Source organism: Podarcis bocagei (genome assembly GCF_964188305.1).
Source record: "Podarcis bocagei genome assembly, chromosome: 12".
In the NCBI taxonomy this organism is placed as follows: Eukaryota; Metazoa; Chordata; class Lepidosauria; order Squamata; family Lacertidae; genus Podarcis; species Podarcis bocagei.
Window position 1 is genome coordinate 1,316,664 of NC_138137.1, and position 13,255 is coordinate 1,329,918.

General features: G+C 40.6%; 1 protein-coding gene and 1 long non-coding RNA gene across 3 annotated transcripts in view; both read right to left on the minus strand.

Annotated features, from left to right (window-relative positions):
* CUL1 (cullin 1) overlaps window positions 1–13,255 on the minus strand; it is a 46,740-nt gene that overhangs the window by 17,504 nt on the left and 15,981 nt on the right. For both annotated transcript variants that reach the window (XM_081165115.1, XM_081165116.1), the window contains 6 exons: window positions 12,298–12,591; window positions 7,574–7,748; window positions 5,390–5,557; window positions 4,375–4,425; window positions 2,853–2,943; window positions 635–798 (listed from right to left, as the gene is read on the minus strand). In XM_081165115.1, the coding sequence (XP_081021241.1) occupies window positions 635–798; window positions 2,853–2,943; window positions 4,375–4,425; window positions 5,390–5,557; window positions 7,574–7,748; window positions 12,298–12,437 (789 nt within the window). In that variant the 5' untranslated portion in view covers window positions 12,438–12,591. The remainder of the gene's footprint in view (window positions 1–634; window positions 799–2,852; window positions 2,944–4,374; window positions 4,426–5,389; window positions 5,558–7,573; window positions 7,749–12,297; window positions 12,592–13,255) is intronic.
* Window positions 1,614–2,846, minus strand: LOC308570437. The gene is made up of 2 exons (XR_014001183.1): window positions 2,063–2,846; window positions 1,614–2,006 (listed from the first exon to the last, which is right to left on the minus strand). It is a non-coding gene; the product is annotated as an uncharacterized lncRNA (long non-coding RNA).

Here is a 13,255-nt window from a genome sequence, read left to right on the forward strand (position 1 = left end):
TATGGATAAGGTAAGAACAGCAGCGGTGGTTCCTGTTATTTCTTATCTTCTCCAAACTGTGGTTGAAGTGAGAACTCAAGAGAGGAGCCTGTGAGCTGCTGGGCACCATTCTTGTTAGAGTGCCGGAAAAATAGCAGAAGGATGCTCTTTTTTAAAGAAAGGTTTTAGTAGAAAGATGGCTAACAAAGCAATCCAACCCCCCTTTGTATCGACTTTTTTTGGGGTGGGGTGTAGGTTGGATCAGGCAGGCCTTCTGGCATCCACTGGCATCTTGCCACCTGCAGAGTGCTTGCCATTCCGCCTGACAACAGACAGGCAGAAAGCTCCCCATGGCTGAGCTGGGCAGGATCAGGCAAGATTCGGAGCTGGTTGTAGCGCCAGCTCCAGACTGGAAAGCACCCCCAACTTAGAATATAAACATTCTATATTAACGTTAGACCAGCTGACAAACGAAGAGGAGGAATTTTATACAAACAAAACCTAAACTACAGGAATTATGAAAAGAAGATGAGGGATTCAGCTTGACTAGAACTATGTAACCCCTCGAACCTCTACCATGCAAAAACAATCCTATTACTTCTAATTCCATAAGCAGTTTCAAGATCTAAGCAGCAAGTACTGCAAGTGCACTTACTTTTTTCATGTATTCTGTAACCGGATTCTGTTGCAAAAATTCAGTGCTCTCTCTTGTGTAGAACCTCTCTGTGTCAGCAAGAAACTGAGACTCAAAGGACTCCTTATACACTGTCAGTGTAGGGCCCTTAGCAAAAGTATCATCTTCATTCAGACCTAGCTCCACTAGAAACATAGGGACAAAGCAAATAAATAAATCATACAGTTATTCTGCTGAATAGGAAAGGTTCTATGTTTGTACCTATGCCTAATGAACTGCAAAATTATCAATCCATTCAGAAAGATTCCATCAACTTTATCTAAGAATGCTGAAAGTGAGATGAAGAACCTGCACATAAAATTACAAAACTGCACACTTCTGCAGTTCAAGCCAGTCTCACAGCATAGCATATCGCCATGGCTATAAATTCTAATAATTTTGTTTTGTTTGCAGAGGTGTTTTTTAAAAGTTCAAAATGGTAAATATTTTCTCTTTTAAATTCAAGCTGTTAGAACTGCAGACAAAACTATTATTTCAGTAACTGCAGCCCAAGAACATGGATTGTGAACCTTTTCTGGCCACGCAGCCACATCTTCGTCTTGCCAGCTCCTGACACAGTGATGTCAGGGGATGCTTCTCTTTCTAGCCCCCAACACTGGGACTTCAAAGCAAACCACAAGGCTTTCAAATGCCCCCTTGTGCTTCTGTTTAAACCCCCGCAAGGGTTTGAAGAAGAAATGCAGAGGGAGTGTCTGAAAACTCAGAGTAAGGTGAGCTCCTACCAACCCTCAACCCCCATACTTCTCCTTCAAACTGCAGAAGCCTGGAGTGCTACATTTGATCCACAGACTGAAGTTCCCTATCTGTGACTTGGAGCAAAATCCCAACCAAGATTAAAAAGATTTACTCATAGATAGGAGCGCCTAGGACAGCAGCCTTAAAGGAAACATTTAGACAAAGTAGTTTTCATTTGCGGCAGCTGCATCCCAACATGTTTCCCCCCCAAAGGAACATTGTTTATTAGGCAAAGGTGGCTTCCTGAAGAGGCTTTTCACTGCCACATACCTTTATTATAGTCCTCAAGTCTCTTGCTTCTACACCTGAAGCGAGCTCTGTCTTCCACATCATGCTTGAAGGTGTCCACAAGGCTTAGCGCAGAAGTGCATAACTTTTGCTCCAATTCCTTCTTTCAGCACAATCCTAGCCACATCTACTCAGATGTACTACTGAATTCAGTGCTTACTCCCCAATTAGTGGGGTTAGGATTGCAGACTTTTTCTTCCTTCAGTCTTCAATTCTCTATTGCTCTATTCCTACCTCTCTCCCCTGCTGTTTATACTCTTCGATCGATCATTGTGTGATTTACAGTGGTACCTTGGTTTACGAACTTAATCTGTTCCGGAAGTCCGTTCTTAAACCATGGCATGCTTTCCCATAGCAGCGGGGGACTCAATTTACAAATGGAACACACTCAACAGGAAGCAAAACATGTTCTGCTTCCAAGGCAAAGTTCACAAACCAAAACACCTACTTCCGGGTTTGCAGCGTTCTTAATCCAAGTTGTTCTTAAACTAAGGTGTTCTTAAACCAAGGTACCACTGTACTGTGTTTAGCAAGCAGCCATTACACACATAAAAATACGAAGAATACAGCTAACAATAGTGGTTTACATTTCTACTCCCTGATTTTTACACAAAAAATCATTTCCCATCCCCCCTTTAAGTTTTATTACACGAATCTGTAAAGTCTTGGCAAGAAATCTGGATGTTCTAAAGGATATATACCTCTCTATATCAGACAACAAAAAACAGGTCTTTGTAAGAGATGTTCTTCCCTTCTGCCATCTTAACAATGGGTGGATGTAATTGTTTCTAAGGGCATTATAAAAAGGGCATTCAATATAAGCAACATATAAAGCTTTCACTCTCCCAGCTATTTACACACGGAGAGTAGGCAGGTATATTGAACTTCATGACGAAGAAGGCATTAGACCCAGATTGTGTCATACAGTTTGTTGTTGCAACGAAGTCTTAAACACGAGGCTATGCAACTTAACTGATTGGTTGAAGCAGCTGAAGCAGCTGATATTCTGCTAACTCTACAACACACCTCTAACACCAGGCATGGGGTGGGAAAAGGACTGCAAATAAGGGAGATTTCAAATTCGTCCACAGGGTTGCAAATAGTTGGGAGTTGTACAGGTCTGGCATGGAGAAGTTAGCAATAAAAAATATTTTACCATAAGATTGCACAACTCCACTGATCAGTCTTGTATTGATTGTTTCACCATTTCTTTCCTTTTCAATCAGCTTCAGCACAGCATTTGTTACCTTAAAAAAGGAAATAAAGTGAAGACAAACTAGTTATTTAAACCAATTACACAAAGCACCAATGCGTACATTTGAAAGCTTAGGGTCACCCAAAAAATCCTTATAGTTCAAAATCAAAGGTGAATATTAATTATTTTCATCTTGTTTTCCTCTGGAGCATGTTTAGCTCTCTTGAATCATGTGTAACTATCCAGTCTTCAGAAGCATTCTGCCTCCAGGTAGATGGCACGTGACTCAAGTGGCTGCTGGGGAAGGACGTCACCAAACACTGGCCTCCCATCAGCCATGCTTACGGGGCTTACGGGGAGATGGGGAAGGCCCAGTGTGGTGCAAGCACAGCAGTGGGGACAATCTGGTGCTCCCACCTCTACACCAACCTCTACTCCCCTGAGAACAGTGGTGCGGCTTAGGGGAGACCAGTTCCATGGCAATGCCCCCTTCCCAGGTTGACCCATTTCAGCCCTTTCATTCTTACAGCTTCCTATAGGGATATAAGGACTGAAAAGTAAAATGATTAAAAATGCATTTCTAAAGTATGCTGTTATCAGGAGCTATCAAGATGCCTCTGGTTTAAAACATATTTGTTTTGTTTTTAAAACAATATAGTTAGAACTATGAACTTATATAACATTACAGTGGTACCTCTAATTAAGTACTTAATTCGTTCCAGAGGTCCGTACTTAACATGAAATTGTTCTTAACCTGAAGCACCACTTTAGCTAATGGGGCCTCCTGCTGCTGCCACCACAGCACGATTTCTGTTCTCATCCTGAAGCAAAGTTCTTAACCTGAAGCACTATTTCTGCGTTAGCGGAGTCTGTAACCTGAAGCGTATGTAACCCGAGGTACCACTGTACTGTATGCTATTAATAACACAGAATACTTATGTACAATCAAATGTGATTAACTATTTTTAAGGCAGCTATTAACTATATGCATAATGATAAACTACTTTTCAGCAGACCAATTTTTATTTATTTATTAAAGATTTAAATGAGAGCTGCGCAGCGCTCCCTCTTGCTGTTCTGGCTTCTGGGATAGCCTGCGAAGCCTCCACAGGGGAGCGGGATGAAGGCTCCCCGCTGCCCTGCAGAGGCTTCGCGCCGCTAAGGCAGAAGCTAGAACAGTGAGACAGAGTGCTGCACAGCACTCCCTCTCACTGTTCTGGCTTCTGGGATAGCCTCGCAGCCTGCATTCGCCCCATAAGACGCACATGTATTTCCCCTTATTTTTAGGAGGGGAAAAGTGTGTCTTACAGAGCGAAAAATACAGTATGTCTTTTCTGGGCAGGATACTGACTTATTTGACAGGTTATAACTTAAAGAATATGGATATATATTTATAAAATCAGTCCTATAAATAATTCATTAGTCCTATAAATAATTAAGGCAAACCTTTTAAGAAAATACAGGAATCACTGCAAATACATACCTGCTTATTTAATGGCCTGAACAAACAGTCCCTCCAGGTGACAAGGGCAAGCTAGGATTTAACAGAAGAAAATAGAAGTTTGTGGTCTACAGCACAAACACACTGTGCTTTTCAGAACTTTCTTCTTTCAACAAACATTTTCTAATGAACATTGTCTTTCAAGGGATTCCCAAGCCCTGTAAAACTGCATGGAGGCTGCCTGCTAAGTGGACTTCCTGAGCATCACCTCTGCCTTAGGGCAAGACTGGACAGACTGCAGGCTTGCTGGAATGTGGGATTTCTTTGTTTTTAATTAGAACCCAATGTTCTATCACCTACAATCAGGTGCAAAATAGTGAACTGCAGGAGAAGGAAAAGGGAATGAGCATAAGTTTGTAGTACAATCCTATGTATGCTTACTAAAATGTCCAGGAAATTGTTTTCAGTGAATTACACTTTCACAGAAAAAACCAATTGTGGTCTTTCCCTTAAGCTTTCTGTTTCTCCAGCCTAATTTCGGAGGCACTTCATGCACAAAACTTATGCCATAATGCATTTATTATTCTTTGAGAGAGTACAAGACTCTTTTACTGTCACATATCAGTGAATGGCGAAGATTCAGAAACTCTGCAAATTACCCAGATAGTTAACAGCAGGTCCCGATGATGTTCAAATGCAGCCACTGAGAGATCCAGAAGACAAGGAACATATGTGCCCGTCTCACGCCAGTAGTGCATGTTCTATTTTATAGCAGAAGTGTGACCCTCCAGGAGTTGCTGAACTCCAGCCCTATCAGTCCAAGCCAGAATGGCCAATGATCAGGGATGAGTCCAAAAACTTGTGGATTGCCACAGGCTAATGGATCATGTTTCATAGCGGTAGAGCATTCATAATAAAAAAACTTGCTATGAACATTATGTGATGCTGCAGTAGAAACAAAGCTACACAAAGCTCTTGTGTCTACCCATTTAAAAACAAACAAGACACCCCACAAATACTTTTCCATTGAAAGTTACCACCTTCTAGGAATACTTACTGAATAGATTTCATATATTCCCTTGCGGCCTTCATCGCACTCACGACGAACCCAGTGTCGATTGAGGTAGGCACAAATCCCATTCAGCACTTTGCTTGAAAACCTATAATCCTCCCACTGTTGAGTGTAGAATTTCAACACACTTTCATCCATCAAGTCTTCACCATCCTGAAAGAGAAATTGGGGGTGGGGGGGGGGTTAATGCCAGACACAAGCAGGATGTCTGTGATATGCCCGAGGTCAGAGTACAGCGGGAGCCTTAGCAATCCTTGATTGCTTCTCACAGTGATTTGGATCCCAAGGAGACACGTTTTCTAAGGCATGAGACCATGTCCATCTTTGCTTCCTGCAAAGTCATAGGCTTATAGAATTTCTTGTTTTCATCATTTTGGAAAACTGGTTACAGCTCTCCATCATCTCAGATAGCCAGAGATCTTTCTGCAACTGTTGCCATATTATTTATGTATTTAAGCCCCACTCCCTGTGTTAAGCATTTCTTTTAACCCCAGAGGGCTTACTCCAAATTGACACTGGGAATGCAACCACTGGGCAGAAAGGTAGCACCATTTTTATGAGAGACAACAGAGAGCCGGTGTGGTGTAGTGGTTAAGAGCGGTAGTCTCGTAATCTGGGGAACCGGGTTTGAGTCTCCGCTCCTCCACATGCAGCTGCTGGGTGACCTTGGGCCAGTCACACTTCTCTCAGCCCCACTCACCTCACAGAGTGTTTGTTGTGGGGGAGGAAGGGAAAGGAGATTGTTAGCCGCTTTGAGACTCCTTAAAGGGAGTGAAAGGCGGGATATCAAATCCAAACTCCTCCTCCATCTTAATACTTCTGTACCTGAGCAGGACAACCATAGTTCAATTTAAATCATCTTTAGGAAAGTGCCTCTTTATTTCTATTCCAACTGGAATGACAAAAGCTTGCTGGGAACAGGTCTGTGAAGAACAGACAAGCATTTGAAAAAATGTTTGGTGGGATCAACCTGCACCTATTTAATCCTATTGCTGAATACTATGTTTCAGAGCAGTCTATGAACTAATGAGAGGCGCCAAGCACTGTAATTCAGAATCTGAGATTCCAGAAACTGGCAGGCCCAGAGCAGGTGTTATGCCAAACCATGATTGTTATGGGCCCAAGCAGTAGCAGAACAAGGCACCTGCTCTTAAAACCAATTGAGAGTTTCTCATTACATCCAAATTGGGGGAACTCTGAATAAGCCAAGAAGGAAGCAAAAGCCTTCTTCTGGTATGCCCCACAGAGGACCTTACGGTCTGCTAACAACACCACCTTGAAGATCCCGGGCCCCAGGGAAATTAGACTGGCCTCGACTAGAGCCAGGGCCTTTTCAGCCGTGGCCCCAGCCTGGTGGAACACTCTCCCACAAGAGACCAGGGCCCTGTGGGATTTGACATCTTTCTGCAGGGCCTGCAAGACGGAGCTAGGATGCAGTTTGACTTACTTTCCTTTGTATAAAACAAGCCCAAAGGAGGCCCCCAACCCGTTCACAGGTCCTTTTATGATCAGTGGAAACAGTTGGTCCTAGCACGTATTAACCACTCTCAATTCCAACCTGATAATTGCCACCTGCCCAGATTTTAACTTGTCTGAATTACTTTTAAGATGTATTTTAATTAATTGATGTCTGTTTTTATGCATATTGTGTTGTTTTTATGATGTTAGCTGTTCTGAGCGCAGCCTCGGCTGGGGAGGTCAGGATACAAATAAATTATTATTATTATTATTATTATTATTATTATTATTATTATTATTATTATTATTATTATTGCAGCTTATCTTCCTCGTGGTCACATCTAAGAGTGAAATGTACAAGGTCTACACTTCCAGCTGCCAGTGTTTGTAGTGCTAAAGTATGGCTCAATATTACATCCAAAAGGGCCACAGTATGAGGCAGAAACCCAAAGAAACTGGTGTACCAGAACTGGTTACTTCCAGGTTTCAGCACTTTGCGCATGTGCAGAAGCGCCGAATTGCGACCCACGCATACGCACACGCGGCGCTGCGGGTTGAGAACGTGCTTCCCACATGGATCATGTTCGCAACCCGAGTGTCCACTGTACATGTATTTTAAAAGTGACAGCAAAATGCTCCACAGAAGTTTAAAGGCAACTTGTGCACTACCTTAAATCCTTAGCTTTTGAGCTGATACAATTACTGTCTTACCTTCAGAAGATTTGTCAAGTAATTCTTCAGAAATTCTTTAAGCCGCTTGTACAGTTCCAAGCCAACAAACTGAGCTCCTCCAGGTGTTTGGCCTTTTTTAGACTTAGAAGTCGGCACACCAGCCCCTCGGGCTTGATTAGACTGATGGACACTAGTACAGTAGTTATAAACATGACTGGTAGAATAGTTAAGGAATATGCAATGTAGACTACATGCTATAATCAATTAACAAACGAGTGTGAAATTAATACTTTTAAATATTCAAAATGGTTCAACTACATTATCTTTTAAATCTTGAAAATAGTCATATGTAAAGGTAAGTCAGCACTATCCCTATATTACAGAAGAGCTGAAGTAGGTTCAGGGCAGAGGGGGATGTCCCGATTCATACAACGGCATACTTTTAGAAGGTTTCAGTACGGCAGACTTAGATTGGTTGGTTGGGGCATGTTTTCTAACAGCAAGAGAGCTATGGAAATAGGATGTATGGAAAACCTGCCTTACCTTCTTTTTTGGAGAAGGAAATAAAATGAACATCCGTTGAGGATAAATACTTTTGCTTTTAACTACAGCAATGGTAAGTTACCTTCCAGTTCCGAATCACAAAGACAGTTCTCTACATACTATGGATTTGAACACAGTCTCAGCTTTGTTGACCAACTTTAATTTATCTTAGAAGAAACAATAAATTTACATGTACTGAGAAGAGTCAGTGAATACATTTACCTACATAGAAGCCAACAGAACTAACAGAAAACCCAAGGAAAGTAAAACATGGGACAGCAAAACAACATTGCTGAAGGTGGGGGAAAGAACTAGCTGTAACAGCCAATGCCATTTTTACTCTCAATTAAGAGAACATTATATGTCCTCTTTGGATATAGGGTCCTAGTCATACAATACATTTACAACATATTTAAAGCACATGGCTTTCCCCAAAGAATCTTGGAAACTGCAGTTTACATCTGCCAGAACTACAGTTCCCAGCACCCTTAACAAACCACAGTTCCCAGGATTCTACTGAGGCAGGTTACATTGTGTGTGTGTGTGTGTGTGTGTGTGAAGAAAGTAAAATACAAAACCCTCTATCAAGGTTATATCTTTACTCTTAATCCACACAAAGGTAGGTAAAGCCCTCCCAGCTCCCCCCGGGCGCTTCCCCCTCTTCCCACAGCCTCCCACCGTGGGAGATCCTCTATACCCTGCCTCTCATGTAGGGCTTTTCATCATCCATCCTTCATGGAACATATAGAGTTAATGAAAAAGAAAAATAATTATAAAGAAATCAGAAGGACTTCCGATTCTCCATCTGTCAGTTTTGAGTTTGAAGATGATTCAAAATTTTCAAAACGCGCACTCCAAAATAACATCTAGCTGTGTTTCAAGATAATATCCAGCTGTTTCTCACTCTGCTAGTCAGTGTTCTCCTAATTTCAGCCCCAGACATCTCAAGATCATTCATTCCTTTTTCCACCCAAAAAGTCCAGAGAGGCTCTTCTTGTTATTATTAAATATCAAAGATAATCCTTCTCTGATCCAATAGGAGGAATTTCCTTCCACGGGTTCCAACAAATCTAAACAACATAATAGTCCGTAATTATTTACTTCTTGAGTCATCATTAAATTGAACCCAATTCCATGTATTCCAGCCCCATTTCCTGTTGGCCATTCTTCTCCATCTTAGATAATAAAAGTCACACACACACCCATTTTTTTCATTCGCAAAGAGTTTGGAGGCTTTTTCTTCTTCACTTCAGCTTGTACACAAGGCCCTCTCTCTCTCTCTCTCTCAGCTCTGTCTCTGCAATCTCGTTGTTTCTTAGTGTCTCCGATTCCATTCATCTCTTCCAGCATCCCAACAGCATTCTGTGTCTGCTTCAGTCCTGCAGAGAGCTCTATGGGTATTCACTCAGTTTCAACGCCTGCTGTTACCCACCTTGCCTTTGTCTTCTCAAGTTCAGGCAGGCCTAGGTCAAGATCTTTTCCCACAGGTCCTGTGCATTCTTTAACCCGCTGTTTCTCTGCTGGAAGTGCATTTACCATTCTGCACATCTCTCAAGTTCTATCAGCTGTTCATCTAACATATGAAACCAACAATCGATGAAGCATTCATCAGTATCTTTGCCATACTGGGTGCCGTTCATCTCCCCCTTGGCAGTCTCTGCTTCTAGAAATTTGGGCCTGTCTCTTCAAGCCAGCATTCCATTCCCCACTGATTAGCTGCAGCTTCACTTTTGCAATCATTACCACCCCAACCAGAGAATCACAGGTAATATAAAGATTTTATACCAATTTCTAATCTGTTATCATCTTTTGTAGTCACCAGTAACTAAAATAAGCCTTTGAGTCTGTTCCTTAGCCTGCTGATTAGTACTTTTTCACCCTCCAGCAGTCTGTTTGCTTTCTGCGTGACAATCAAGTGGCAGATAGAAAATCCAAGTTGTGCTTAATTCCAGTCTTGAAATAATCAAAAGAATGTGGTTTTGCTGACCTGGTGCCCTGAATTATGCCATGTGTGGGCCCAATGAAAGTTCCTCACTCAAGATGTTCTTCCATCCCTGAAAACTTCTTGTCTCTGGTGTGATGAAGTTGATCCCTGACCTCCCTTATTTCAAAATGGAGTTTGGTAACCAAGATTTATACCATGATTACTTTTAAATCACTGCATAACTATTTGTGGGAGCACCAGCAGTCGTCATAGTCCACCATCATTCCTCCACGTAAGTCCAGAGCCAATGCATGTTCAAGAGATGTGACCTAATTCAGGGGAAGGTGTGGCTGGGACTCAAAAATAGACTTTGTTTCTTCCAAACCCTGCCCACACCACTATGGCAAAGGGCTTAAATATAAATGGAAACAGATGATCAGAGAAAGTTTCAATATACTTTCCCCCAAATATTTAATTCGCTCTTATGGAAAGGCGCTGTAATTCTGACAACAGACTATAGTCATTTGGCATGGAGGACAGGTGAAAAAGTCTAAAAGACCCTTTGATCACACTGAACTAATTCTGTAGTTCAAAATCATCGCTATACAACAATCCCACTCTACTCAACAATCATTCCTACTGTAACCAACATTAAGCTAATTTTTGCCATGCCTGCCATGTGAACAAAACCACGGATTGAAGGATTAATATGTAAATAACCTGATAAGTGGTTTTCAGTTAGCCAGCTACCCAGTAAGGAAAATACAAAAAGATTAAGCATGTAGGAAATCACCTAGAAGCTGCATAAAAAGTAGCAAGCAAATCAGCCAATCCATTATAACTTTACATGCACCATTCACACAAAAGCTGCTCAAGGCATTTTCTATCTAAACGCTAAGATGCTTAAGACAGAAACTGGAAAATGATGGCTGGGAAGTTGCTCCAAGACTGTCAGCTTCTCCCTATCTTCTAGTGTAACCATGTAAATAGAATGTCCAAAATTTACTTCCAAGTAATCTATCAGAATACTACTCTTATAAAACTTTCTATATTAAATATCCAAATCAATTACTTGTGCAACTGATGTTTACAGTCTTCTGCCATCTGTTCTGCCTCAGCTAATGTCACAAGGACTGATTTAAAAACAAAACAATCCTAGTATCACAAGGATAGATTCAAAACAACAGAACATGTAATCTATCTGCAGTGTAGCAACGAAGTACACTGCAGCTAAGTCAGAAAGTCCAAGGAGTCCTATAAATGTTGATTTGTGCCCAAAAGCAGCACATATTGGAACTCCAATATGGTTCAAGTTCAATATGGTTGAACTCTGGTTCAAGATGCCGATTATCCTAAATTTAACACTGTCCAATTACAAACTAGATAGAACATTAGTAATATGTATCTGATAATCCTCTAAGGACAAAGTCCTATGCACATTATTTACTCAGTGGAACTTGCATCTGAGTAAATATGCATAAAATCAGGCTGTCAAATACGAATTAAGTTTCAACAGATTTTGTCTGCTTATAATAAAAATCATCAATATCTGCACAAAGAAGTTCGGATTTCAAATATGAATATCCTTTAAGTATTTGACAACTTCTTTTTATCTTTAATCAGCTTTGTTACTATTTGGAATTCTAGTAATAATATTGCAACACAAATAGGGAATTTCTATTCAATATTAAATTTTATTTTAAGGTTGTTTTTTTATATTTAGATTGTAAAACTCCGTGAAGCATGGAGCTTTTGCTGTCTGGTAAACACCATTCCTTCTTACATAAAAGTAAAAATGGAGGTGGCTGGTGTAAAATATTTGGATTGCTTACTCACAAAGTTGTCATCAGAGCATTGTCATCTCGCAATGTCATCTCACAACAACCATTCCTACCTACATGAACTCGGCAGCAACATGCCATAACAAGGACAGAATAATTTAGGATGACATTTATACCAAAGAGGATAACCCTGCTACTTTTGTCATTTAACAACTTTTTTTTACAGAATATCAAAAGTGAGCCGAAGACTCTGGTTTTGCCAAACAGCCTCCGAGTCTCTCATTTAAGTTCCTAGGGCAAAAAGTGAACCTAAACACAAACCAGAGGTTCAGGTGAAGTCAAACATCCTTTCTCTCTCTCCACCCAAATACTGAGATCCTGGGCATTCAAGGCCTGATTGGAAAAAACTAATTAAATTGTATCATCATAAGTGAACAACTAAAGTTGCCCATGTAGAATAATTCTACATCAACAGTAAGATTAGTAGTTGATGGTTCAGAAATGTGTTAGGATACGTGTAGAGTTCCATATATCTGGACTTTGCCATACTTTGCCTTGTATAAACTTGCTGAATTCCAGCTCTAAGGTCATCCCATATCTGGTCAAGACCAATTTGTTTAAGTCCATGTGGGTTCTGACTCCGATTTGATGACATTTTGTATCTCCTGTGAAGTCTTTCAGTGCAGGAATGAGAAATCTGGTTATTCCTCCATCAGAGGCAGAAACAAACCAACATTCCAAGTTCTGCCACAGTCGCTCAGAAGAGATGCTCTTTGCAGATGCAGGCTGATACTGACTCACAAGAAACCCTGCAGAGGAAGAGAAAAGATGTTTATTCAATTGTCCACTTAATTTCACCAGTAACTAATATAAATATAAACTAATTATATTTGCTATAATACCAAATGGAAAGATGTCCTGGAACATTTGCAAGTATGTCTGGCTATTTTAAAATCGTGTCTCCCAAGTGGTGGTCAGATATTCTTTCCTCAATGTACTAATCACCATATTATCAGTTGAACACAAACCAATGAAATCAGAATAGCTGGATTTAAACCGCATTAGCTCATCTGATTTGAAACAGTTTGTGAATTACAGCCTACAATTTGTACAACGATACACAATTCCAAGGGATTTTAGTAGCAAGTCAGATAGACCACACCACGAGCTTACTCTCAATTCACTCAATAATCAAACTGAAAGTAAACATGAATTTGGATAGTAGGGTAAGTGATAAGATTATTGTCTACACAAATATCCCAAGGTATAATCTATCTGTTCATGACTACTTTATAAAGACAAAACAAAAAGGAGAGAGACTCTCAAACTGGCATCACACACACCAATATTTATTCATGCAACTTAAGAGTACTCAAATGGGCAGCATTAAATAACAGTTACTGAGCAGCATGAAGCAAACCAACATTCTGTTTACTAAATTTCTTTGCTTGGCTACCTAGGAATATTTTTTAT